The 26,364-nt window shown below is 41.3% G+C and overlaps 2 protein-coding genes across 4 annotated transcripts in view; one reads left to right on the forward strand and one right to left on the reverse strand.

The window, feature by feature from the left end:
* LOC310897015 (uncharacterized protein) overlaps positions 1-25,362 on the forward strand; it is a 547,020-nt gene extending 521,658 nt beyond the window's left edge. Inside the window, exons 26-31 of the mRNA XM_083830110.1 lie at positions 3,578-3,627; positions 4,146-4,203; positions 4,321-4,377; positions 18,499-18,625; positions 20,683-20,757; positions 23,785-25,362. Coding sequence (XP_083686236.1) covers positions 3,578-3,627; positions 4,146-4,203; positions 4,321-4,377; positions 18,499-18,625; positions 20,683-20,757; positions 23,785-23,918 — 501 coding nt within the window. The 3' untranslated portion in view covers positions 23,919-25,362. The remainder of the gene's footprint in view (positions 1-3,577; positions 3,628-4,145; positions 4,204-4,320; positions 4,378-18,498; positions 18,626-20,682; positions 20,758-23,784) is intronic.
* LOC310897016 (uncharacterized protein) overlaps positions 19,484-26,364 on the reverse strand; it is a gene marked incomplete at its 5' end in the record, with an annotated part of 77,873 nt that continues 70,992 nt past the window's right edge. For 2 of the 3 annotated variants that reach the window (XR_014581983.1, XR_014581984.1), the window contains one exon: positions 19,484-19,612. The remainder of the gene's footprint in view (positions 19,613-26,364) is intronic. The other variant, XM_083830111.1, reaches the window with a different exon arrangement.

A 26,364-nucleotide genomic window follows, 5' to 3' on the forward strand; every position in this document is an offset into this window, starting at 1 on the left:
TTTTTCAGGGAAATGGCTTTTATTTGTTGTGAATTCTTCATACAGAAAAGCTTCTTACAAAAACTAAATAATGTAACATATTCTGGGTTCTGGGCAGATAAAAATTGAAAGAGCTGTGGTGTTTGTGGAAGTTGAATGATAGTGATGAGCACCACATGAAGTCCCTGAAGATGGTGTCAGGGGATTTGATCCCCCATAAAATGATGAAGGACTCTGATGTAATGGTGTTTTGTGAAACAATTTGAGCATAAATGCCACGTTCTTTCCCATTAACAACTGACTTCCATTGTGCTAGGATTTCTGTTCTTTTTTAACATGTATTTTGAGCACACTGAGAACAAAAATTTCCATTGTGATAGTGCTGCAGGAAGATTTAAAGGTTGTGGTGGACTAGGAATTGAAATGCAAATCACACTTACACACCACCTCCTGCTGAGGCCCAAATTTTTATAGATCAGGTTCTGCAGCCCTGATGGAGAATCAGTGATCTGCCCTTCATGGGATTCACAAATTAGTTGCAGTCTAAGGTATCATTTCCTACAATATAATTGTAACTTACCAGATGAAAGTTTGTCACCGAAAACAGTCTCCTGATCTTCCATTATTTCTCCAGCTGCAGTGCCACTACGGATCCTTTCACAGACAATGCAAACACATCACAGCTCCCCAATCTGCAACATGCTCTTGCTGAACATAAACATACTGTATATATTGATCCTCTCCCCCTTGCTTTTTTTCCTCCCCCAGTGTTCAGGTGGTAAAACACTAGCTGCCATGAACTTCATGTTAAAAGAGAAATGAAAAAAAGGAAAAAGCTGTGGTTTGGGGCTGCTAGAGCTGCTAGATAGCAAACTACAGGCTTGTAACGTTGTAGCTGTTGAAATGGCTACAAGGATAATGGGACATACATGCATTTGTGGATAATTTTGTTTGCTAATTGCTTATGAAATTTCAGGTAAGGAACATCCAATTCGATTTGTTATAATAGGTAATGGCCTGGGTTTATGCTTTTCAGGATGTTTTTTATTTTTATTTTTTACTGCTATCATTACAAATAGATGGCTCTTCATGTTAGGAGAAATGCTTCACAAAAAGGCTGGGGCCGCACTGCGTGGCAGCATGGGCAGCATTTGGCTGTGCACCTGGCAGGCAGTAACGGTAGTGGTCGCGGTACCAGTACCAGTAATGGTAATGGATGTGGTACCAGTAGCAGTAATGGTAGTGGTCATTGTACCACTACCAGTAGCAGTAATGGTAGCGGTCGTGGTAACGGTAACAGTAAGGGTAGTGGCCGCTCACACCACCCCTGCCGGTGCTGCACCCGTGACCAGCCCAGGGCAGGTACCTGGTCGCTGGGCACAAAGAGGTCAGAGGAGGTGAATTCTCCCCTCTTCTGCAAGACGCGGGGTGCAAGCCCTTTGTGCAGGGTGCTGACTCAGTCCTCACCAGGGCCAAGCTGGTACGTTGCACAAAGGGATAGCTCTGCTCATCAGGGCCCTGAGCCACCGGCGCCTCCCAGGAGCCGTTCTGGCAACCCTCCCCGCATGCTATTCGGAGGTTCTTGAGTATGCAAAAATATGCTGAAAATTATCACCAGCAGTGATCACAAGCTCAGCGCTGAGCCCTCCAATCTGCATCTGCTTTCCATCCTGTAACTTTAACCAGTTCTACTACTTACTACTAATCAGCTACTACCTAATACTAATAGCTAACACCGTTGCACCATTTCAGAGTTACATATACATTAATGAGAATTAGCATTTGTTGACAGCCATGGTGGGAGTTGCCTGTCTTAAGCATTTCAGGAGTCCCCATTGCTGTAATGTTTGATTGCCTCCTTTGGTAATTATAATTGACACTGAGCAAGTTTTTCATAGGTCTCATTTGGCTGCACAGAGCTGAAAGACATATTGAGCTTTGTGGTGGAGAAAGAAGAGGCCAGTAGTAACATACTGCCCAGAAAGAGTCCCTTATTCTCTCCACACAACATGAGGGGACAGGGCCTCAGGCTGCACCGCCACATGGGGTGGTGGCCGCAGGGACAGTGGCTGCCCTTGCTCTGTTCACCGTCCCTGCAGAGCGCTGCCAGCTCACTCAAAACATTGCCTTCCCGTGCTTCATCGTCCTACAGAAGTGTTCTTTCAGTGCTGTTTTAATAGGTGGAGAACAATTTAGTCATTTTAGCTTCAAGTCAATTGCCTTCTTCGTTTGGGAGCATGAGGGTATTTAAGATGCTGCGGAACGTCAGCACACCAGCAGTAAATAACTTGTGGGCCTGTCAGTGCCCATTGGAAAAAGGGTGCATAATCAGAGTTAAAGCAGTGGGTTTAAAAAGCAGGGAGAAATATAGGCCCCCCTGTACCTCTTGGACAGCATATGAACGCGTGGCAGATGCTCTTCAGGAATACCAGTTGGCTCTTTGGGAAGAGAGGTACCGGGGAATGCCCCGGCTGCCTGCTCAGCTCCCTGAATCCGCTCTGCAGAGGCACACGTTACACATCCAGCCCGCTGCTCTGGCTTGGCTTTGTGCTGAAAAGTGAGCTTTTTCCATTTGCTACCGTGGAAAAGAAGCTGCTTTCACCCTTACCCCAAGGAAGATGAGCTATAGGAACATACAGCGGGCTTTTTTTATAGTCAGGGGGCCACAAGGGGAAGCAGTGGTCATAAGCAGAGATTGAAAGCTGGCTTGTTAAGTAAATCTCAGGCTGTAGCTGGTTTTAATTTATTTTTTGTTTTATGTGCAGGGGACTAGGCCTTGCAGGCCTGGCTAATATCAAAGCCTGGGGTTTTGTAGATTTTTAATCAAGGTCCACTTTGGGGGGTTCTGCTTTTGGTGGTTGTGGATGTGTGGGGATATATTTTTTTTTTTCTTGCTGTAGTGTCTGGATTTCTTTAGTTAAACTTTTCCATTCTTCAGACTTGAGCCAAGTGAGTGATTTCAAATTACCCAGCACTTTCCAGAGAGGTGGTTTTTTTTTTGGGGGGGGGGGGGGGAGGGGGAGGGGTAGGAGTTTTTCGGTGGCTTAGATTTTTGGGTGTTTTTTTTTTTTAAGCAAATTTGCAGTCCAGTTTCTCTGAAAATCACAGATGGCATCTGCAATACTACCCTGTTGCCTCTCACTAATTTGGCATTCTTAGTACTGTCTAAATAGTTTATTGTTCATCAAAGCTGTATGAAAGGAATTTTATATAATTTTTTTGTTTTGTTTTGTTTTGTCCCTCTGCTGGCAGGGAATGTAAATCCCAAAGAATTTCAGCAGGTGCTATTAATATGCAAATAATGGAGAGTATACTAGGTCTAATAGACCTCCCAACTACATGGGAGGTGTAGCTGTTGGAGCAAATTAGCTTTCTGTAATTTGCATGCTTTTCACAGCCTCCTGGGATTATATTTTAGATAAGAGACAATAAAAGCATATGCTGTTAGTTTAAAATGTAACTAATTTTAGACTTTGAAACCATTTTAACCTAACTTCTTTGTGGTGTTAAACTGTTATTTGCCAAGAAACTTTTTACACAGCTTGTGATTTTCATGGCCTTTCTCTTCCCCCATTAACTGTTCCATCTCTCTTTTCAGGATGAAAGTGAAGAAGGGAATCTTCCACATGGCTGCATCTTGAAAAGCAGGTACTTCTCATAAAAACAGGCCCAGCTTGTCTTGGCTTGGTTCTGAGTCTGCATTCAGTTCCTGATGGATCTAGATTGTGCTTTTTAGGTCAAACTATTTCCCTCCCCTTTGGCATCTCTGTGAGAAGTAAATCCATCCCAGAAGAACACTGTGGCCCCTGCTGACCACCCATGCAGGGAGGAAGCTGCTGTAGCATCACAAAAATCTTCTTTGCTAACCCACCAAAGCAAAGAGAAACTGGGCTGATGTGGCACAGATGTCCAGTGTGCTGGCCTAGCCCACACCTAGAGAGTTAGTCTATTCAAAGTCTGTTTAAAATGAACAAAAAGAAGCAAGGATTTCAGCACAGGTTCAGTCTGTGAAGTCAAAAGTTATTGAGCTGTACTGGCACATTATCAATGGCACTTTCCAAATTGGTATCGACAGCAAAAATCATACTGTTGACATCTGTGGTTTGTGACAACTTGAATGATAGGGCATCAGCTGTTGTGCCTGACAATTTCTGTCTATATTTTAGGTGCCGCAGTGATTGCTTCCTACCCGAACACGCTGCGCTACGCCAAGGGACTGGCCAGGTAGGATGCATACAGGGCAGCCACTAGGAATCTCTGCCTTCTCCCCCGTGCCTGCTTCTGCCTCTCTGTCCTCAGGTATTTGTTGAGCTGGCTGGAAATGGTTCTCTTGGCTTGCAGCACCATCCCAACCTTGGCTGCTCTAATTCCGCCTGCTTTGAAGGACCGCAGCAAAAGGTTTGTCAGAGAACAGCAGGCTTAGCTGGTGCAGATATGCTTCAGCAGCAGACTGTAGTGGTGTCAGCTGAGGGAGTCTGTGAAAGGTAGAGAGGCAGTCATTTTATTTTGTCTTTCTGCCAGTTGTCCCATTGCCCAGAGTATGTGATTTGTGAGTTTCCTTTGGCAAAGTTGCTCCATTGCTCATATATCTCTGAGCAGTGTTTCCAGGTCATTTGGTCCGCAGGGTGGTGGCCATCTTTTATTTCAAGAGGGAGAGGGTTCAGGGGTAGGATCAGATGTGTTGAGGAGATGGCAGTCAGGTGGAGATCAAGTTAGTGTTGTCAAATTTATTTCTAGCATGGGAAAGGTGAGTATTAGCGAGAGGAGCAAGCCTGAAAGATGTCCTTTGAGACAAGGCGAGGAAGAAAAAAGACTTGGGATGCAACTTTGGCTATACAGCAAGATGTGGTAAGATTCTTCTGAATTTTTGGGGCCACAACTTTACCATTAATGTTTTTATAAGGATATTTCAAGCACACAATATATGGAAATATTTCATTTCCATATACAAAAACAAAGGAAAAAAAAAAGCAGGGTTTGACTGATGCTTGACTTAATAGTATTGTGAGTTGTGATCCTGAAGAACTGTGTTCAGACATAACCAATGCACTGAACCCTGTGAAAGGGAAATCCCTTCCCAGCATGAACCCATTGAAGTTGGTGGAATTAAAGCAGGTTGTCATAAAGCCACAGAATTAAACTATGGAGTTCATTCCCACCATTCAGGTGGCTGCACCACTAAACTGTCCATGACAGAAATTATTTTCATTGTCCACAATAGGATCCAGACATTAAATAAGTGGTCTTTAAATGCTGCTCCTTCTACACCAAGCTGGATTTGCTTTGCCGTGTGATACTGCTATGTTCCAGGTGCCATGCGTGGTGCCCCACAGGCCTTGCTGCCAGGGTAGTCGAGCCTAGCATCTTTACTGTGCCCGATGAAGGAGGTTTAGTCTTCAACCAACCATTTCTGAGTCTGTAAATAAACCAATGTTAAGGAAAAAAGCATTTGCAGTGACTTGTGGTAATCTCATTGAAAATGCTGGATGCTTTTTTTTCCCCTCTCTCAGCTCACCCCAAACGTCGTCTAACATTAAGACCAGTGACCTCTCACTTTCCCAACTGAAGCGGGATATGACTTGCCTCTTATAAACCTGTGCCTTGAACCTGGGACCAGTTGCCTTATTTAAAAATACAAAAAAATGATATGCCAGATGGCTGCATTTGTGAAGAGTATAGTTAGAATTAAGGTGGAGGGAGACAAGGCAACTGTAAATCAGACATGCAAAAATATGGTCAAAATACCTGCAGCATTGTTTCACCAACACTGGTTTAGGAGGCAAGTGTGGTGATATTGGAGCAAAGAAAAGCACGAGGGGATACTGCATGGAAAACAAAGATGTCTTTCAGTAATGAACTGCTTGACTTCTTCCAGCAAAGGCTTAGAAGTTTACCAGAATCAAGAGACTGTTATTAAATGGAAGGACTGTGAACCAGTAAGCCTCAGAGTATTGTATCTAGTGTCACTGCAAAATGCCATGTGCGATAGAGTAAAATATTGATAGCAGGCTGTGTCACGGGCTTAGTTAGCATTATAGCAGGATATGCTGCTGCCAATCATCTCTAAGTAACCGCTCTCTCCAGTGACACAGACAGTCAGCAGCTCCGTGCCATGGCTGCAGATGTCCAGGAAGAGTTTTCTAGTAATGTGCAGAAATGTGTTATATCTTACATCATATTCATGTCGTTTGCTCATCACTTTGCCCATTTCCATGTGAGTGATATCCAGGAGCTCAAGTGATCTGGATTAGTGTCTAAAGTCAGAGTTAAAAGGGGTCAACTTGTAATAATGCCACTGGCTATTTTGCACCTCAAATTCTTTGGACACATTGCTCATCTCATTGAGAGGTGTTTCTCTTGATGCCAAGGCAACATACTTGCTGAAAATGTAAAAGCCCACAGATAGTGCTTCTTTATCCTTTTATGTATTGATACAGGTCCTGGGTACTTTCAGCTTTCCTTCCATGCTGCAGCTTTTGGCTGTCACAGCAAAAAGTTTTTGATTGTTTATTTGATCTGAGGTCAGAAATCCACATTTTAATTGTTTTCCATGCTTAAGCTTGCTGTGCTCCAACTGCTTCATAGCGCCACACTCTCAGCCCCTGTGGTCTCCCAGGAGAGAAGGGGAACATTGACATGGGCACAGAAGGGGTTGATCTGAAAGCTCAGCCCCTGTCTCCCTCGGTTAGGTCTTGGTGTACAACCCTTGCGGCGCTTGGGTTTCATTACAAGAGTCTTAGGCATTCTTAGATTGTAGTTTGATAAGAATATTGCAAAGAAAATCTGTGTTGGTTTCACTAAAAACTGTATCTAGACATGCAGCTTTCCCCCACCACCACTACAAAAATGAGTTTGTAAAAAAAGTTTTGTAGATACTTCCTATTAACTTCATCTACGTGTATCAAAGGTAGGTAACATTAATAACAGTAAGTACAGTGAATGTGGCAGGACCATGCATCTTCCTCTGATTCTTGTTCTATGACTGCTACAGCAGAAATGCGAAAGTTTCATTCTTTTGTTTTTATAAAATTTGAATTTCTTTAATAACCATGGATCACAAGTTTATTCTCCACACCAGTAAGATGTTGGATTTTTATTGTTGTTGCAGACTGCATTGTCTTATTTGGGGAATATGTTCACAATTGAGAAAGAGTTGCTTTTATTAACAAATCAAAAGCTTACACTGTCAAAACTGAAATTGTTCTACCTTTTTATGTGCAAATTTAAGCTACTGTCAAACCTTCAGCCATGGTGCATTTAATTTGTGGAAATATAAAAATATCTGGCTTAATATTAAAATATTCTACATGAGGAAGGAAGATTTTTAAGTGATGCATTGCATTCAGCACTCTCAGAAAAATCAGATTTTAAAGAAATAAAGTGGTATTTTAACAGAATTTATTTTTCCTTACTTTTGCTAAAGTTCAGTGCAGTACTTAGAAGTGTGTTTAAGTTATACAGGTATCTGAATATCTGGTTGGATTGCCTTTGGAAATGAACCAAGGTAAATGTGAGCGTGTCCAGAGCATGGGAGCTACATGCCCTGTATTTTTCCTTACAAAAGGGTCACAAGATTTCTTCTTTTATTAGAGGTAGAGGTACTGAGATTTTGACTCTACATTCAGTAAAGTTTGAGTAAAATATAAAAGTAACTACTGGTTTCATGGTGATAACTTGTGCTTTGCAATGTCTTTGTAGTAGAGGATAAAATTCTGATTATCCAAAGTTAGGCACCAGTTCTATGTTTAGGCTTCCAAAATACAGAGCCTTCTATTTACCCTGCAGCACCCAGGCGCCCAGCCTTTCTGGAAACCCAGCAATGTGGGCCTTGATTCAGCAGTGTCCTGCAGCACGTGCTTCATTTCAAGCACATGAATGAAGCCATTGATGAAGCATGAGGTTTCGAATTGGGTGTTTTGTTAGATGCTTAATATATACACAATTCCTGTTTTAAGTGGCCAAGTTTAGAAAGTATTTGGAGCAAAAACTGCCCTGAACGTGGCTGTCGATGTGGTGTGTGGTCAAACCATGAGTCTTGTAGTCATGACCTCCATCATATTTAATATGTATACTATATATATATATTCTATATATACATATATATGCACATGACTTGGATAATACATACCAAGAGTGAATTCCTTTCATCTGAAAGCAGATTTGGTGTTATCGTAAGACAGACACACTCACCCTGAGCATATGTCTGCCAGTTTCTTTACCTTTTTAATGGGGAGTTCTCCTTCTGCCGTTCTCCTGTTTCTGTTGGGAGAACCAGCAAAGTGCCTGCCTCCAACTGCAGTGTTGCAAAGAAGGAAATCTTTCAAGAAGGAAATCTTAATGGCTCAGGAGCGGTCTGTCCCCACGTGCCCAAAGACGAGCCGACGCGGAACTAGACCGGCCTGGCTGAGCAGAGAGTTGTGGCTCGAGCTTAGGAGAAAAAGGAGGGTTTATAATCTTTGGAAAAGAGGCAGGGGCTACTCAGGAGGACTATAAGGATGTTGCGAGGCTGTGCAGGGACAAAATTAGAAAGGCCAAAGCTCATCTGGAGCTCAATCTGGCTACTGCCGTTAAAGACAACAAAAAATCCTTTTACAAATACATCAACGCAAAAAGGAGGACTAAGGAGAATCTCCATCCTTTACTGGATGCGGGGGGAAACTTAGTTACAAAAGATGAGGAAAAGGCTGAGGTGCTCAATGCTTTCTTTGCCTCAGTCTTTAGCGGCAAGACCGGTTGTTCTCTGGATACCTGGTACCCTGAGCTGGTGGAAGGGGATGGGGAGCAGGATGTGGTCCTCACTATCCATGAGGAAATGGTTGGCGACCTGCTACAACACTTGGATGTGCGCAAGTCGATGGGGCCGGATGGGCTCCACCCGAGGGTACTGAGCGAACTGGCGGAGGAGCTGGCCAAGCCGCTTTCCATTATTTGTCGGCAGTCCTGGCTATCAGGGGAGGTCCCAGTCGACTGGCGGCTAGCAAATGTGACGCCCATCTACAAGAAGGGTCGGAGGGTAGACCTGGGGAACTATAGGCCTGTTAGCTTGACCTCAGTGCCAGGGAAGCTCATGGAGCAGATTATCTTGAATGTCATCACGTGGCACTTGCAGGGCAACCAGGCGATCAGGCCCAGTCAGCATGGGTTTATGAAAGGCAGGTCCTGCTTGATAAACCTGATCTCCTTCTACGACCAAGTGACGCGCTTGGTGGATGAGGGGAAGGCTGTGGATGTGGTCTACCTTGACTTCAGTAAGGCTTTTGACACCGTTTCCCACAACATTCTCCTCAAGAAACTGGCTGCTCATGGCTTGGACTGGCGTACGCTTTGCTGAGTTAAAAACTGGCTGGATGGCCAGGCCCAAAGAGTTGTGGTAAATGGAGCCAAATCCAGTTGGAGGCCGGTCACTAGTGGAGTCCCCCAGGGCTCAGTGCTGGGGCTGGTCCTCTTTAATATCTTTATCGATGACCTGGATGAGGGGATCGAGTGCACCCTCAGTAAGTTTGCAGATGACACCAACTTAGGTGCGTGTGTCGAGCTGCTCGAGGGAAGGAAGGCTCTGCAGGAGGATCTGGATAGGCTGGAGCGATGGGCTGAGGTCAACTGCATGAAGTTCAACAAGGCCAAGTGCCGGGTCCTGCACCTGGGGCGTAACAACCCCAAGCAGCACTACAGGCTGGGAGAAGCGTGGTTGGAAAGCTGCCTGGCAGAGAAGGACCTGGGAGTACTGGTTGATAGGCAGCTGAATATGAGCCAGCAGTGTGCTCAGGTGGCCAAGAAGGCCAACAGCATCCTGGCCTGTATAAGAAGCAGTGTGGCCAGCAAGGCTAGGGAGGTGATTGTCCCCCTGTACTCGGCTCTGGTGAGGCTGCACCTCGAGTACTGTGTTCAGTTTTGGGCCCCTTGCTACAAGAAGGACATCGAGGTGCTCGAGAGAGTCCAGAGAAGGACAACGAAGCTGGTGAGGAGTCTGGAGAACAAGTCTTACGAGGAGCAGCTGAGGGAGCTGGGGTTGTTTAGCCTGGAGAAGAGGAGGCTCAGGGGTAACCTTATTGTTCTCTATAGGTACCTTAAAGGAGGCTGTAGCGAGGTGGGGGTTGGTCTATTCTCCCACGTGCCTGGTGACAGGACGAGGGGGAATGGGCTGAAGTAGCGCCAGGGGAGGTTTAGGTTGGATGTTAGGAAGAATTTCTTTACTGAAAGGGTTGTTAGGCACTGGAATGGACTGCCCAGGGAGGTGGTTGAGTCACCATCCCTGGAGGTCTTTAAAAGATGTTTAGATGTAGCCCTTAGTGATATGGTTTAGTGTAGGACTTGTTAGTGTTAGGGCTGAGGTTGGACTAGATGATCTTGGAGGTCTCTTCCAACCTAGACAATTCTGTGATTCTGTGAAAGCACCCGCAGAACCTTCTTCAGAGTGTCCAATGTCTTTAGCTGTGTTTTGACTTATGTGTTTTCTTTCTAGCATCCACGCAGATTACGTGTTTAAATTCCCAGCTCTTCTTCTGTGACCACGGAGTTTTTCTATTGCGCTTTGAGAGGAGGGGTCCTGTCAAGGAAGGCTGTGTTTGCCAGTCATTTTTTTCCAATCACATATTCTAATATCTGTCCTGTCTTTGGGGAGGTTTTAATGGCTCTGAGTCCATTTTACCTCATTATTTCCAAGGCCTGAACCAAGGACATTTGCCCTTCTGCAGTGCCGAGAAGAGAATAAGTGGCTGTATCTTGAGGAGCAGACTCATTCCCTGAAGTGGCCCATTCCCGGCTCTCAGGGCAGTGCATGCAATTATCCTCCTGAAAAGGCCATCTGAGCAGTGCATTAGTATGCGTGTATCTAGGCTGGGATGTGCCCATGAAATCACAGTGCAGGTGTTGCTTACCCAGCCACCTGGCCAGCTCCGCCGCAGCAAGGCTCAGGTGAAAGAGTCCCCGCAGCCACACCGGTGCTGTCCTGACCACCCACCTCTCCTGCGCAGAGGGTACAGAAAGTATTTTATTAATTTTGTCAACTGCCAGAAGTTCCTTTTGGGTGGTAAATTATTGTCTCCAGGGATCCAACCGCTCATCTACTACTTTTATGCCAATGTTGTTAGCAATGCTTAATTCTAGCATCCTAGTTTATAAATCGTTTCATCTGGGCCATCTCTGTAAAGGGATTTTCTATAGGCTGAATACAGAATGTATTAAATTCAAAGGTGTTTATTACTGGTATTAGACCATTAGCCATAATTAACAGTAGTAACAGCTATCAAGTCTGCGGGTAGTCCCAGATTTTGTGCACATTCTCTTTTTATATCCATTCCTCAGCATGAATTATGTAATCTTCATATTCTGCCTCTCATCATTAGAAACCAACAAAGTGGTTTGGGTTGGGATCTCCTATTTCAGGCCATAAACATATGATCCGGCCACCCCATAAAGTACATTCCTCCAGCTTACTGCTTTCCATGAGTTCTCAAGTACCTACGGCATGCAGTGGAGGTTGGGTCTGGTCCCTCCACTAGTGAAAATCCTACCCAGCAAAGCCTTAAGTAAGACATAGCGCGAATTACTCAAGTGCTGAAGTTTCACCCAAACCAGTAAGTTGTGCCTCTGTGCTGCAGTCACGACCTCCATGGTTTCTGCCAGGAGCCCATAAAACAGTGGAGCCTGTGCTCCATGAGACCTTTTTCTGTGCAAGGATTCAGGAAAAAAGATCTCCAGGCTCCATGGTTCACTGCCAGAAGAGCTGATGCAAGGCAAAGGCATGGTGGTGAATACACTGGTAAGCTGGACACCTCCTGCGTGCTTTTTCCCCAGTTGGGAGTGCTTTGGCCTTGTGCACTTGATGCTTTAATCGGCCTGTGTGCAAGCTGGACATTTCTCTCTTTATTATTGTTATTATTATGCAATCAGACACTACTTAATTAAAGAATGTGCTGGGGATGCACTATTTATACAGAAACTATGTACACGGAAATCCATTTTCTCCATGGTGATTGCAGATAATGTGGTAAGCCCTGCTTTGATTCATTAGTGTAGCAAGAGAGATATTCAGAATTATTTGGTATAATTCACAGCACTTCAGAATGCATATATTTTCATAATACTCTAAATCCACTGCTTGTGCTAGTAACTCAAGCATATGATGACTAGTTTGCTATAGCACTGTCATCCTAAAATTGTGGTACTGCCATTCTTTCATTGTAACTGGCCAACTTGCAGGCTCGTTTAGCAGAGTACTTTTAGTGAATGACTACTTTGCAGCGATGTGGCTGTTCACAGAACTGTTTCTGAGCTCACTGAGGATCACCTCCTCCTCCAGACCGTGGCCCCACAGCAGACCCTGGTGTCATGGACACCTGAGTAAAAGCCATGGGAGCCCCCCAGAATGGAGGTAATTTCTTGTCTGCCCCCAAGCTAAGAACATACTTTTCAAATGGACATTTGGACAAGAAAATCCTTATTTTGTTTCTGGGAAAAAAAAAAAAAAGAACCACCACGTTACTTTTAAATAATTAATAGTTAAGTTAGGAAAATACTATTTTTTAATACTTCCTTGGATTAAATTTTGTGCTGCTTCTGACAAGGTAAGTGTGAGTAAGCAAACTCTTAGGATTAGCAATGAACCACCAGTATCTCCCCTCCCATTTGTACATTCGTTCCCTCATGCCTTATCAGGACCATCCTTCTGGCTGCACTGACCTAGGCATGACTTCATCTAATCCAGTGCTGGATGAGCCTCAGGAGACTTACCACTTACATTCACGCAAACAGCCAGCCCCCATCCTGTGAAAATTTCTGGTTTTAAACACTGCTTTTTAGATAGAGTCTCAAAAATTCTGTCTACCCAATGGTAACCTTTGGCAGCAGGAAATCTTATAATTTCTAAGTGCTTGTTATTTATTTATTTATTTTTAATCTAGAATGTTATTTTTGACAGACATTTTTTTCACTCAACCATCGTATGCATACAGATATCACCATCACCACACTCAAAGCAAACCTTGTCCAAGACACCTTTGGAGGCAGGCGCATTAGATACCAGAGACCATCATGTGGGATTTTTATTTTCTTGTTTTTCTGTATGCTCAAAGCAATCCTCAGTGCTCTCTGACCTTACTGGGCACTGTAGTGTATTTCCACACACCTGGAAATTAGTTGCATAATTTAAATGTCTAACTTCTATTTACTTGTTGGCCAGTATGATTCTTTTAGTATCATGGATTAAAATGTTTGAATTGTTATCTGAAAATCTTTATTTAGCTCCGCTGGGCCTCTTTTGCCTGACCCTGGCAAATGTAAATGTGATCAGACAGCTTTTTATATGGGTTTTCAGCTTCTTCTGCTTCCAAACCTAAAGTTACATGTTACTGATTTACTCAATTCAATTCCCTCTAATCAGTTATATTTTTTTAAAATACTTATCTGAAAAACTCTCACAGCAATTATCAGAGTGAATCATTTAACAAAGAAAAGCTGCTTTCACTGCTGAGATTCCCATATGTATATATTTGCTTCTCTGTCTAAACATTTGAGAAGTTTGGAAACAATTTAAAAGTGGCCAATGACTGCATTTAATGCTAGACAAGATTTCACACCTCTGGGCTCTATATTTATAGCTCTGTCATGTTCTTTTATTGTACTGTGCTGAAGAAGAGGACTTTTTTTTGCTTTTCTGATGAAAAGGTTGTCTGTCATGGTGCAGTTATTGCAGCACAAAATATTGCCTAAAACTTGACCCTGAGCAAATTTTGCACAAGGGCAGTTTTTTTTCTCCCGCTGTTACTCTGCTGAATTCAATCATGTTAATATGGATTTTCAATGTGGTGAGATTCAGAAATTTAAAAAAAATGTGTTGTTTTAAAAAATTAAAAGTACTTTCAGCCTTATCAAATGATGCCATGCTAAAACACATGCCATAGCCTTGGCATTCAGAGAATGGGCTCATACCGATTTCTGTGGGCATCACACTAGGTAGGGACCCTAACACAGGATTTCCCATTTCTGTCCCATTATATGATGCTAATTCTTTCTGTCCCACTCCTTGCTATCTGCAGAGCTGATCACCTCCTATGCATTCAGCAACAACACAGAGAACTTGGGACAGGCCTTCAGCTTCAGCAGTTGGAGGAGAGGAGGGAAACAGCATGACACAGAGCTTTTAAGTATTATCAATTATTTAACTTAAGTAGCTGATGAGTACAAAAAAAGTAAATAAACATTTACGGTGTTCTTTTCACCAGTGTGGAATAGATCACAGCATGATCTGTACCTTCCCAGCTGTCTTTCTAAAAGTTTGACTGCCTTACTGTATTCTACCTAGTTGTGACTCTTACTGCTTTACTGTAATTATGTTTGTGCTCAATGGCTGTTACCAATCAAAAATGGGAATAATTTATAACGAATTAATACCTTGAAAATTTTCACATCCCTTTCCATTCACATTGTTCATGAGCACTGTGAATTTCCTTTTCCATTATTCATAATTACTCCCAAAATAATTTGCAGAGGAAGGGTAATTTTTTTCCCCTATGTAGATAGTTCAAAGGTAAAACATTGTATTTGTCCTGTAGACAAAAGATATGCTGCACACATACGCTTGTTACGTGGCACTGTTTCTTTACAGATTGAATGAAAATGATTAATGAAAGTTCATTCAAAAAAATTACCTTCTAGTTATCTGTGTTATTCATTCAAATTTTTTCCTGCAAATAATTTTAAGTATTCTGGTTCACTCACTATGTCAAGCATTGTATTTATTATGGCTCTAGCTATTAAAATAGCTATTAGAATAGCTGCCGAAGCTGAATGCAACCCCTAGCCCCCTTAAATGCTGCACAAGTAATATTTAATGTGGAAGCTTATATATGTATTTTATATATATGTATATAGATATATGTATATATATATTGTTAATATATAATGTATATTATATATATACATGAGAGTAATATATATATAATTCTCAATTAAGGACTCAATTATAAAATATTTACTCATTCTGCTAAGCACTTAGTCAACCAATGCTCTTGGGTCCTTTAGAAGTAGTTACCAGAGTAAATGTTAACCATTGTGAACAATGGTTCAGTCTCATACTTATTGAAGACCTGTAGTAAAAAAACTGAGCCTAAATAAATCCTTTCCAAATCCATGTAAAGTTGAGTGCAGGGTGCAGCAATAGATGACTGGCCAAAGGAGATGACTGGCAAACCAGCCCAATGGTTTATTTTGCAGTGAGATACAAAGCCAAAAGGAGTCTGTGTTCTCTTGCTACTGAAGCCCAAGGTGACAGAAGTTCGGCGGTGCATGATCCCATACACTCATAGGCCAGAATGCTGGAAGTCCAGGGCATTAAATTTAAGCATCATTGGACATGAAGCTATAATCTAGACTGGTCCTAAAACTTCACCTAAAATTAATCCAGAGCCAAATGCCCTCATCATATTCCAGATCTTTGTGAGAGTTTTTCAGAGTAAGCTACAAATATCTGGCTAATTTAAAATCCAGTGTCCAGACCCTGAATCAATTGCTTGCTTTCTAAAAAAAAATACACGGGAGATGCTAAAAGTCTCCAAAACATTCACAGTGCAATTCCAAGCTCAGCCAGCAGTACAGGATAGCATTCACATAGAATATGTATTTTTGATCATGTGGACTGTACATCACTAGGATAGTAGGTTGTTTCAATTAAAAAAAAAAAAAAAACAAAAAACAGCAAACTATAAATGAAAGGCTCTTTTGGCTCTTTTACCCAGTTGGCCTTGTGTTATGCTTTTGCACAACAGGATTTACATAAAATTTTTCATGGCAAGCACAAATGTCCTCTAACTGTCATGTTAGTTGATTCAGCAGATAGAAGAGGTGCCGCAAAGTAATGTTAAATCTGTATTTGTACCAGGATATCAAGAGGAAAAAGTCAATTTTAGCATACTGTGTCAGCAAACAGTAACCACTTTCACGCAGTCTTTTTAAAATTCAGGTCTTGTGTTCCAACTTCAACTCCATAAAGCTGTAAACACAACACCTTTCCTACACCAAAGTTGCTCCAGATTACAGATCAGGGTGCTCTGACTGCTCAGTTGTTACAGGCGTGATGTCTGTCTGGTTCGCCTTGTCCTGGGGTAATGCAGCCCTACCATGCCGGCTGTATGGATTCATGGTAAAATGCGCACACAAAAGCCTCCTCCAAGGTAAAACCAAAAAGGAAATACAAATCTCAGCCTCTGACAGGCCAAATAATTTACCTCCAGATGAAGAACTGCTGTTCTTTACCACTTCTTCTTGAACAACTATTAAGCTCTGCATTTTAACAGAAAATGTTTGAAATACGGAGTTTTCAGGTGAGGGAAGGGAGAAATTTGAAGTTCCTTAAAGAGGGTTACTACGAAATCAAGAACTAAATCAACACTGGGTGTGGTATTGAGGTGCCTCCCTTTCATTCCCGCCCCCCCCCCCCCCCCCCCCGGAAAGCAATTTCCAGATGGATTTTCCCTAAGATGTTAAATATTGTGCTAGTTTTAACACTGACTGAAGCAAGGTAGCAAGTGGTTATTACAGGCCTGACATGCCTGTTCTGCCAAGAAACAGCATGAGCTTTCAACTCAGAAAACAAGGTTAACTTTGTTTTTTAATCAATCTGCTCTTGCCTGCCTTGGCCAGGTATATGCATGCCTGCTCATAACAGAGAGGACTGTTAATTTATGATCAGCTTATTTGTATTTTTCTTAGTCAAGGCCTGGTTTAATAAAGGTGAGAGCAACATTCAGCCCAAAGACTATTTTTCTAGTCTGGGAAAAAAGAGATACACTCTGTTCTTTTCAAGAAGTGCCTGCTGGCACTGTCCCCACAAAGTTTTCTGGTTTTCCCCTTCAGTGCCTTGTGAAGACAGCCAAGTAAGCTCAAGGCTCACTGCAGTTGCTGCCTGACTAAGCCATTAACTGGTAGCCATTGCCTATGGACTTCCTACTGGAGCGGTTTAGAAAATGGTAGCAGGACATTTTGACCATTTTGAATGATTTTCAGGTTTATGAAGTTGGTCATAGGACTCTCCTGTTTCTGTGTCCTGACTAAAACTGAAACTGAGAAGGAACATATCCTTTCACCTACAGTGTCTGTGTCACACTTTCTCTGTGTCACTTGCCTTCATTTTCCTGCAGCACATCTAGGTGTCAAATGGCATGGCAGCTTAGGCCCGTTTCCTTCTACCAACCTGTAGCCATGCAGCATGCTTTCAATTAATCTGTCCCTACAAGAATAAAAACTCAGAATGATAGTTTGCCCTTTAACAGATGGTTTGCTCATTTGAGAGTCTCTCTTGGATATATGCAATAGGCAGTTTGTCTAGTCATAGAGCTGATGTTCCTGATCATGAAACAAGAAGCTGAAGCATTTTAGCTACAGCCAAGTTAAGGCAACGTTTCCATTTTCTGCCTGCTTCTCAGAGTATGTTTGCAAATGAGAAGCACAGTCTTCTTCTCATCTTTAGGATGAATTCTTGTTTCATCTTCTTCATTACCTGATGGACTCAGACCCCCTCCATCAGATCTGAGGCAGGTATACAGGTCCATGTCACTCTACTGTGATGCAGAACCAGCAGTGAAAATGGGATTTAAATGTTGATGATGCAGGGTATGTTAATTCATTTGAATGTTGCCTGACAAATAATGTGTAAATTGAGGCATTATTCAGAAAGGTGTGCACATTGCTTAAAAATAAACCTGCAGTACTCAGAGTCTAAACATTTTTGTATTCTGTTTCCAATGTTTAATTTATCTCATTTTCACTTGGTATTCTTTTATTTAAATCCAAGGTTTGTGCAGTAAAAATGATGCTGTTAGGATGTGTGCTTGTATCTGTGCACGTGTGTAGGCCCATGATTGTTTCCACCACTAAAGCAGCCAATATAGATGTTGTTTTCACAAAGAAGTTACTATTTTGGTGAAGCATTCATCTGTAAGGATAGGAAAACTTCTCAACAGTCTTTAGGAAAAAATTGTCAGAGGTTTTTGTTTTCATATTTTCTAGTTTTACACTCCTCAGTTACAGGCCTGTGTTGAAGAATGTCTTCCAGCATCAGAACTTCTGAAAAGAACAGCTGTTTAGGACTATCTGCTAATACAGGAATACATACTAATGTTAATTAATACCAGATTTCATACCTACACTTCCTAATTGCTTTCTGTCTTTAAATTCCTTCTATTTAAGCATATTCATCTGGTTTGGATAGCAGCATCAGCTATCTTCACATATCGCATGCTGTTAAAACAGTTCTGAAGGGCTAAAAGAAGCAAATAAATGTATTTGTTGTTACGACTGACCTTAGACATAGAGTATGTGAAGCTGCAGGAATCATACACTGAATCGCTGATGATAAGTATGGTGATAACTGGTAAGACTGTGCTGAACTACTGTGAAACAATTCAGGTAGTCAGCAAACAGGGCTAATTGCTAGTTTGGGGGATATTATGGATAATTTACTGCCCACTGAGGACTTCTACCTAAAAATAAGCTTCTTTTTTTTTTTTTCTTTCCTTTGGACAGGACTTGCATGTTAATGCAGAATACCTGATGCAATTATATGTGAAGAGGACATTCAGATGCACTTCCGTAAATGGCCTTGTGTTTCTCAATTACATTAACTGTCTTCACAGATTCTTTAACAGAAGTCATATCCTTCTTTTTTTTTTTCAAAATAACAAATAGGCATTAATCTCAACTTTGCTGTTACCCAAGATGTCTTGATCAAAGATGTGAGAGTAATACAATAAACACAAGAAAAGAAACTACTGGTGGTTTCCAATACAAACTAACAGGGAAGTGTCAAGTGAGCAGATACTGACAATTCAGCCCGCAAATCAAATATTCGTGTCCAAAACTCCACCTTTGAGAAGGAAGAATAAATATCCACAGAATGTTTTGGCTATAATTACTTCATTGAGGGGAAAAAAAAAAAAAAGGAAAAGAAAAAGTGCTGAATTCAGTTTGCTAAAGTCAAGACATTTATATTTTTGGCATGTAAAGATGTAAACCAAATGTTTAAATGAAATGTCATCCCTTGGGCTCACATTTGCCCATTGAACTACAGTACAAACCCTCCATAGACCTTCATACAATACACATTTTTCAGTTCATTGAAGAAGGCCCCTGCTGCTTCTCAAGGAAAACTAACTTGCAGAAGCAAAATAAATACTGGCGTCGCAGTGTAGCAGTGGAGCCTTGCAAGCACAGATGTGTAGCATTGTCGGCTTTTAAATCAGATAAGGAGTATTCAGACATAATCACTCCAGTGTCTGGGACATGTTGCACGCTGCAGAGCTGCCCAAGTATGGCCCGACAGACACATGCAGTGTGTGTTCAAGCTAAATGGCAACAAGCTGACAGTATTTCATAACAGTCCTGTTATGTCTAGATAGGCAAATGTTTGTGTAATTTAGCTGTGACTTTGAAATAGCTTAAGAAACTGAGACACAAATGGAGCTTTGTGATTAGTTGTCAATGATGCCATACCTGCTGGATGATGATACTGCCGAAAAATACCTGGGTTGAAGGGGCATCCCTGGGGTCCTGAAGCTGTGCTGCAAGAGGCATCGCCCTGAAGCCTCCATCCATCCCTTCATTTGTCCATCTGAGGAGTGGGACTGCTATAGGGCTGCTCCTACAAAAAATACATGGCTGTGTAGTTAGTTGTATGCCCTGGGCCTAGCTAAAGCACAGCATGCAAATGGTTGTTTTTGTCTGCGTTTAGACAAGATACTGCTAAAAAATCAAAGTATATTTAACCCAACAGAAACAGGGCTCACTCGGTCTGTGGTAGGCCTATTAAGACCTAAGAAGTACCTCAGCAAGAGAAAATTTAACTTACATACAACACACGATTTTAGGTAAAGAAATATTGATGGGGCAGGGGGAACAAGTATTTTTTTAGCTCTAATTTATGGCTGAGCAGCTTCATTTTAGTTACTTCATGAGAATATTTTAAACCAAGCCTGCATAATATTAAAATAAGTTAAAATGTATGTAAAATTTATGAGAGCATGTCAGGTGCAATGCTTGATAAAGTAAGTTTAATGCTTCAGAATTTTTTTCTCCAGGCAGAGAAAGCTGAATCCTGCAATTCTAGGTTACAGTATAATTTTAGAAACTCTTTTCCATTATACCATTCTTTTATTAATGAGATCCAACCCAATTTAACGAAAAGAGGTAAATTCCTAGAGTTTGTGGAAAGTACTCAGCAGGTTGGAAGCCAGGAGCGTGTGATAAAAGAGGATATTTTCCTACTGTTCATGTGAAATATCCAATTTTATAAAAACACAGAGGAAATCAATTTTCAACAAACTTCATGCGTGCCTCTTCAGTGTGGTTTTTCTGCTGGAAATGCTGCCTCACTCCGTGAACAAACAAAAGCTTTGGCAGTTGACAGGGACTGTACATCACTTTGAAAACTCTTCATTTACCAGGGGTGTGTCATGTTGTTTCATTGTGTGACACTCCCAATTATCGTGACAGAGCTAAATGACAAAGTACTGTCACCCCACTGAAAATTCAGAGCAGCTTCTTTCCATTTTTCTGCCTGGTCACGGGAACATTGCTGAACTGGTACAACAGAGCGGCAGGAGCAGCAAACGGGGAATATCTGCATACTGCTCTACTGTATTAAAAATTCAGCTCCTCGGCAATATTAAATCTGAATTTACTTCCATCGAACAGAAACTTAACATATCTCATTCTTCCATTATAAAATATTGACATCAGAAACAGTGAATCCTGAAATGAAGATTACAGATGAAAACTATATGCTTGGTAATTATCATTTTTTTCTTTGTTATTATTCCTTTCCTCTGAGGATTGCACAGGCTGTTGCAAACAGTAATGAAGTTAGCATGCAATGCCAATGTAAAGTACACTGCAAAGTTATTCTTTCCCTCATTATAGATGAGGGAAGTGAAACAGCGGAAGGAGGGTGACTTCCCCAGCGAAACTCATACACAAATGGGACAGCCCTCTGCGCCTCACGTCTTAATCATCATCCCCAGTGGTGAGACCAGTGCCATCCCTCAACGCCATCTTGTTTCCATCATCTTTTGTTCTACACTTTCCCTAGGGTTTGTTTCAGGTCTTTACTAGGGCTCAGAGCTATTAATACCAACAATTTTTGTCACTAACTGAGCAGCCAGTTCACAAATGCTTTCATTCCTGACAAACCCACTGCCCAGCCTTGCAATGGTCTTGAATAACCACTGCATGCAAAAACACAGTTGCAAGCATGGAAACGCCCGACCAGCTATTCCTACAGCCCCTTCTTCGCTTGACACTGAAAACAGGAAGAGATCAATGGGTCAGCCAGCCTGCACTAGGGTATCCCTTTGTGTTCCTGCATGTGGAGAGAGGTGTTATCACATAGCTTGGGATGGCTTTCCAACAGAAAAGCCTTGTCGTCACAACCTCAAAGTTCCAACTTGGCCAATTAAGCTGGTGTCTCTCTCTCTCTTATGTAATTAATTACTCAGAGTGGTATTGCACAGCAGGACAGCTTCATTTGCAGGTGCTTGCTGAACATTACCTCCGCGTATTCTTGAACCTTGCCTTGTTGCCTATGGATGCTTTCGAGGAATGTAATATATACAGTGTGTGACACCTGACACCGTATCTGTCTCGTATGCTTCTTACAAAAATCAATCTAAATCAATAAATTGTCCACCCTCCTCGTACAGTATTTGCACAGGTTCAAAGACAGGACCAATTACTCTTAAGGTTGAATTGTCAGGTGTCAGATGAGAATATAGAAGTTGAAGCATTATATTTAGGAACAGATTTATTTAGAGGACCTGAGAATTTTCTTTGCTATCAACAGGTCTATGAATAGAGCTTTTATAAATACATTCTGGTTGAAACCGATACCTTACAAAATGACAGAGGTTTGGGTGTTTTATTTCTTTTTCTTTTCTTTTCCCCCCACAACTGAAATCATATATCTGCCTGATAAAGTACATAAACTAACATCCCAGCTCGCTGAAGTAATAGCAGTAAAACTACTGACCTTAAAGGGCTTTTGGTCCTGACCCTTCCTGCTGTGCACGTTGCCTTTTTGTTACCCCATTTTCTGAGTACAGATAAAAATTCCCCATGTTTTTTTTAGCTATGTATAATATATACATATCTTTATCATGCATTCAGTCTCTTGGGTTCAGTTCCACCAATGAGACACCCCCCCACCCCACCCCCCACCCCCCCCGGCCAGTATCACAGGTCTAAAGATTACATGTGACCATCTTTGTCCCTGCCAAGACCACAGCACACGAATACCAAGGCTTACTATAATCACACACGATCTTCACAAATTTAACAGTTCTCATCCCGGAATACCAAAACCCCTCTCTTAGCACTCCCAGCAAATCAGCATGCATTATTATTATGTGCTCAGATAGATACTACCATGATAGATATCAGATTTCTGCTCATGCCAAAATTTCAGCTAGCTGTTCCCTTGAGTATTTACGCTTGTGTACTGTATTTAACAACAGCCCATTCAAAATGCTCACAGCTCCTAGGAATGAAATGCACATAATTTAGGAATAGCTGCCTGGCTATTCAGGCATCATGCTGTGTCAAGGGAAAATTAAATCTTTGACTTTCCTCTCCCTTTTTTAAAACAAACCTGTAGTTTGCATCATATTTTGGGGAGCTGTATGAAAGTTTCATAAAGAGAAAGTAAGCATGGCATTTTTTCCCTGTTTAATGGTAGTGCCTACCCATCAATGTTCCACAATGATACAGTAGTTAAAAAAAAAGGTCTCAGCATGCAAGCATTGTATCACATTAAGAAATCAGGATTTTCTAGGCACTGCACAGCATTAATTACACTGAGCATGCTGCAAATTTAAATTAAATGATATGCCATGTTCTGTTGTAAATACCAAAGTGGAATGTAAGATACAGCCCCATATTAGCTTCTGATTGGCATTTGTGCAATGAACAGGATCATAAAATCTGTAAAATATATAATTTTTTTGTATCAGGAGCACCTGATGCAAGTGCACTTTTGTTTTCAGGCATACCTAACAGCACAGTTACAGGTCAGAGCTTATCCATGCTAAAAAGAACACCTCTTCCTCAAAAATAGTAATAATAAAAGAACAAAACAAAACAAAACAAAAGCCCATTTTGCCTTCATTCCCATTCTTTAAAAAAAAAACCTACAAAAATAAAAAATTAAAATACAATAAATACAATCTAGGTGGTTGAGGGGTGCCAAGAGGAAAATGGAGGCTATGTGGGACTAAAGCAGGTCAGCATGAAGGAAACAGGCTTGATTTTGTCATGTGGATCAAGTAACCAGGTAAGATCGTACATAAGCAAATGCTGTGTGGGCTTCAGATCAGGTCTATTAGAATTTATGTTCTTTTTCTTGGCATAGGTATTTTTAGTCTCTTGTGATTTTATAACAACAGATTGAATTGTCAGGATCTCAACAGCCTCTGCTTTTAAACTACTGGATGAGGTGTATTTCAGCCCATACTTCTATGTGATTAAATAGCTAACAAATATTTTAAATTTCTGTACTTCAGAGAAAGGATGGCACCTAACTGTATAGAGACGGCATGTTACAAAGTCTGTGTTTTCTGGGCTTATTTAAGGTCTTTCTGAAATGATTAGCACTGAGCTGAGAAGGACAAGTGATTGCCAGTGAATGGGCATGAAGGCATGAGGCATAAAGGAGGCACAGCATAAAAGCGTGGGCAGGGCTCTGCAGAGACACCAACATCTTCAAACCCAGTATCACCGTATTCTTTCTAAATTATCTTACCTTTTTTTGTCTTTTGCTTTTAGGCGTTACCTTGAGTTTTCCTGGCCCATTATGCAACACTCCTCTGTTTATGAAAAATACAAATATAAAAAAAGAAACAAACAAACAAAAAACAACCAAATTAAGGCCACCTGATCTACCCCAGAACAACAGATGAACAGCAAAACCAAGCTCAGGATGCCTCAAACTTCTAAAACTTCTTTTGCTGAACTTTTGAAGAAGAAATTCCTCTACAGCCTTCCTCAGCCGGTCTGAAATACACTGCCCTGTTCAAATTGTGAATAATAATTTTAAGAAATCCTCTAGTAAAGAAAGGCTGTCCAGCTCGGCTGCTAGAGATCAGTTAAAATAACATTTGACCCTTTTTTCATTTGACCTTTTTCCAAGCTTTTACTGGACCTGTTTGGTGTCTCATTTTGGTATGATGCTGTATGTTCCAGAAGTGGCTGATGACAATAAAATCTGATATATAACAATAAAATGGTCGTTCCTTCTTACATTTGACAACAATGCCTCACTGCCACCAGGACTGTCTGCATATTTATTGTTTGAAGTCAGGCTTTTCCCCTGGAAGCTGGAAGGATACACTGAAGGGTGCCTTAACTTTCTCCTACCATCCAGGAGGAATTAGGTAGCGGTCAGCTATATGAGATGGACACCATGCAACAACCACTTTTTGTAAGTAGCATGTGCCTGACAGAACTAAGTTCAGCAGTGGGACAGTAACTCTTCAGACCTCTCACCATCTTTCAGTGCTTCCAAACAACAACAACAACAAAAAATCCAAAGATGATAGTTTATATACAGCCCAGGAAGCTCTTGGAAATCAGTGTGTAAAGTTCTGAAGGCAGAGCAGTACGGGGCAATAACCAGCACACAATGCATTGCTATTGCAACAACAAACAGCTAAACTACCATGTGTTTATTTTTCAGTATGCACAATTGTTGGAGGAGAATGTAAAATACTCTTTGAAGGAAATGTTGAAAGCGTTGTGCTTCCCCTAGCTCCCATGGTCCTGACAAGAAACAACCCACAAATTCTAATAAATGGAAAATAGAAATAAATACTTTAACTATATGGCATAGGGTTTTGAATGGCTTTCTGAATCAGAAAGTGCTGCCTGTATGTCTTCGTTATTTCTACACTCTGTAATGTTGGCTCTCCAAAAGTCAGAGACAAAGTGAGATAGATACTACAAGGATCACAGATACTACACTAGGAAACCAAATATCAGTGGTACATCCAGATTTATGGTAGAAGATGGCAGTAAAGTGAAAGCAAAACTGTTTGCACAGTACGTATTGTTGCCCATTACTGTATGTTTGCCCTTTTTTCTTGCTTAGCTACAGCTGAAAGAATGGAAAATTGTACCTTATATACAGTATTAAGAGACACTTTTTGATCGTAAGGTCAATCAGACTAGTTTACCTGCTTGAGGTATTTATGGCACAATCACTCAGTGTCTTTAAGGAAAGGTTAGATACATTTATGGGAAAGGTATTTTGCAGAAGCCTTCCTGTTTCATAGAGGTCTTGGACAAAATGACCCAGGAGGCCCCTTCCAAGTCTATCAAATGTGGTTTCCTGATTGATGCTGTTCCCCCCCCCCCCCCAAGCCTTTTCAAAACACAAAGCACTGTTATAAAATTTAATATGATACACTATATAACTTTTACACAATACCTTATAGGAAATGGTTAGCCGGTAGCACAGGAGCCTCACACAAAAGGAAGAAAAGAAAAAAAAAATGCAGTGCAGTTTCTCTGCCAAGCGTTATCGACTATAACATTTACACTGTTTCTTAGTATGGATCCTCATCTGTGCAGTGGGACACCAAGTCATGGAGGCATAAAAGTAACCTACACGGTAGTATATATTTTTCCAGAAAACCTAATAAGACCTGGGGTAATTTTCTATGCTACAATAACCATTCCCTCAATGCTGGAAAACAAATGGACGTCCAAGTCTCCTTATAAATAACTGCCTGGCACTGTAATTGGCTGGGCCCAACTTAGAGTTGCCTGAAGGCAATATTCAGGTGTTTCCAACCACTCTTGGCATGCCTACAGGGCCACAATGCAGCCATGTCCTCCACCTATGGTCTCAAGAGCTTCTGTGCTTACAAATGGTAAGAATTCCCAATATTGTCTTTTCAGGGCCATCAGACTGTTTAGCAAATTTAGCACTATTTCTCACATTTTTTTTCTTTTTTTTTTTGTTTGAGTAGAGATGGTTTTGTTGAATGTTTCCTAAATGAAAAAAAAAAATTCTTTTTTTTTCTTTCAAAATAATAACATGTTTAAAATTTAAGTCAACTTAATGAAAATTTTTTAAAAATCAACAAGTTTCTCTGAACCATTTGTTTGAAATTCTGTGGTTGGCCTACATTGCTCAGTATTAAGCTTTAATTTTAGGTTCGACAAGGAAAAAAAAAGAATGTAACTGAGTTGGGGTCCACTCTCAAAAGCAATTTACACTAACCTTTTTAATTTACTCTAATTGATGTAGTTGAAAATCAAACTCCTCCTCCAAGACCCTTGTCTTCTCAACTTCTTGGACTGGCTCTGTCAGGAAATAACAGCATGCATCCACACACACTTCCA

Source organism: Anser anser (assembly GCF_964211835.1).
Source record: "Anser anser genome assembly, chromosome: 3".
Classification (NCBI taxonomy): Eukaryota; Metazoa; Chordata; class Aves; order Anseriformes; family Anatidae; genus Anser; species Anser anser.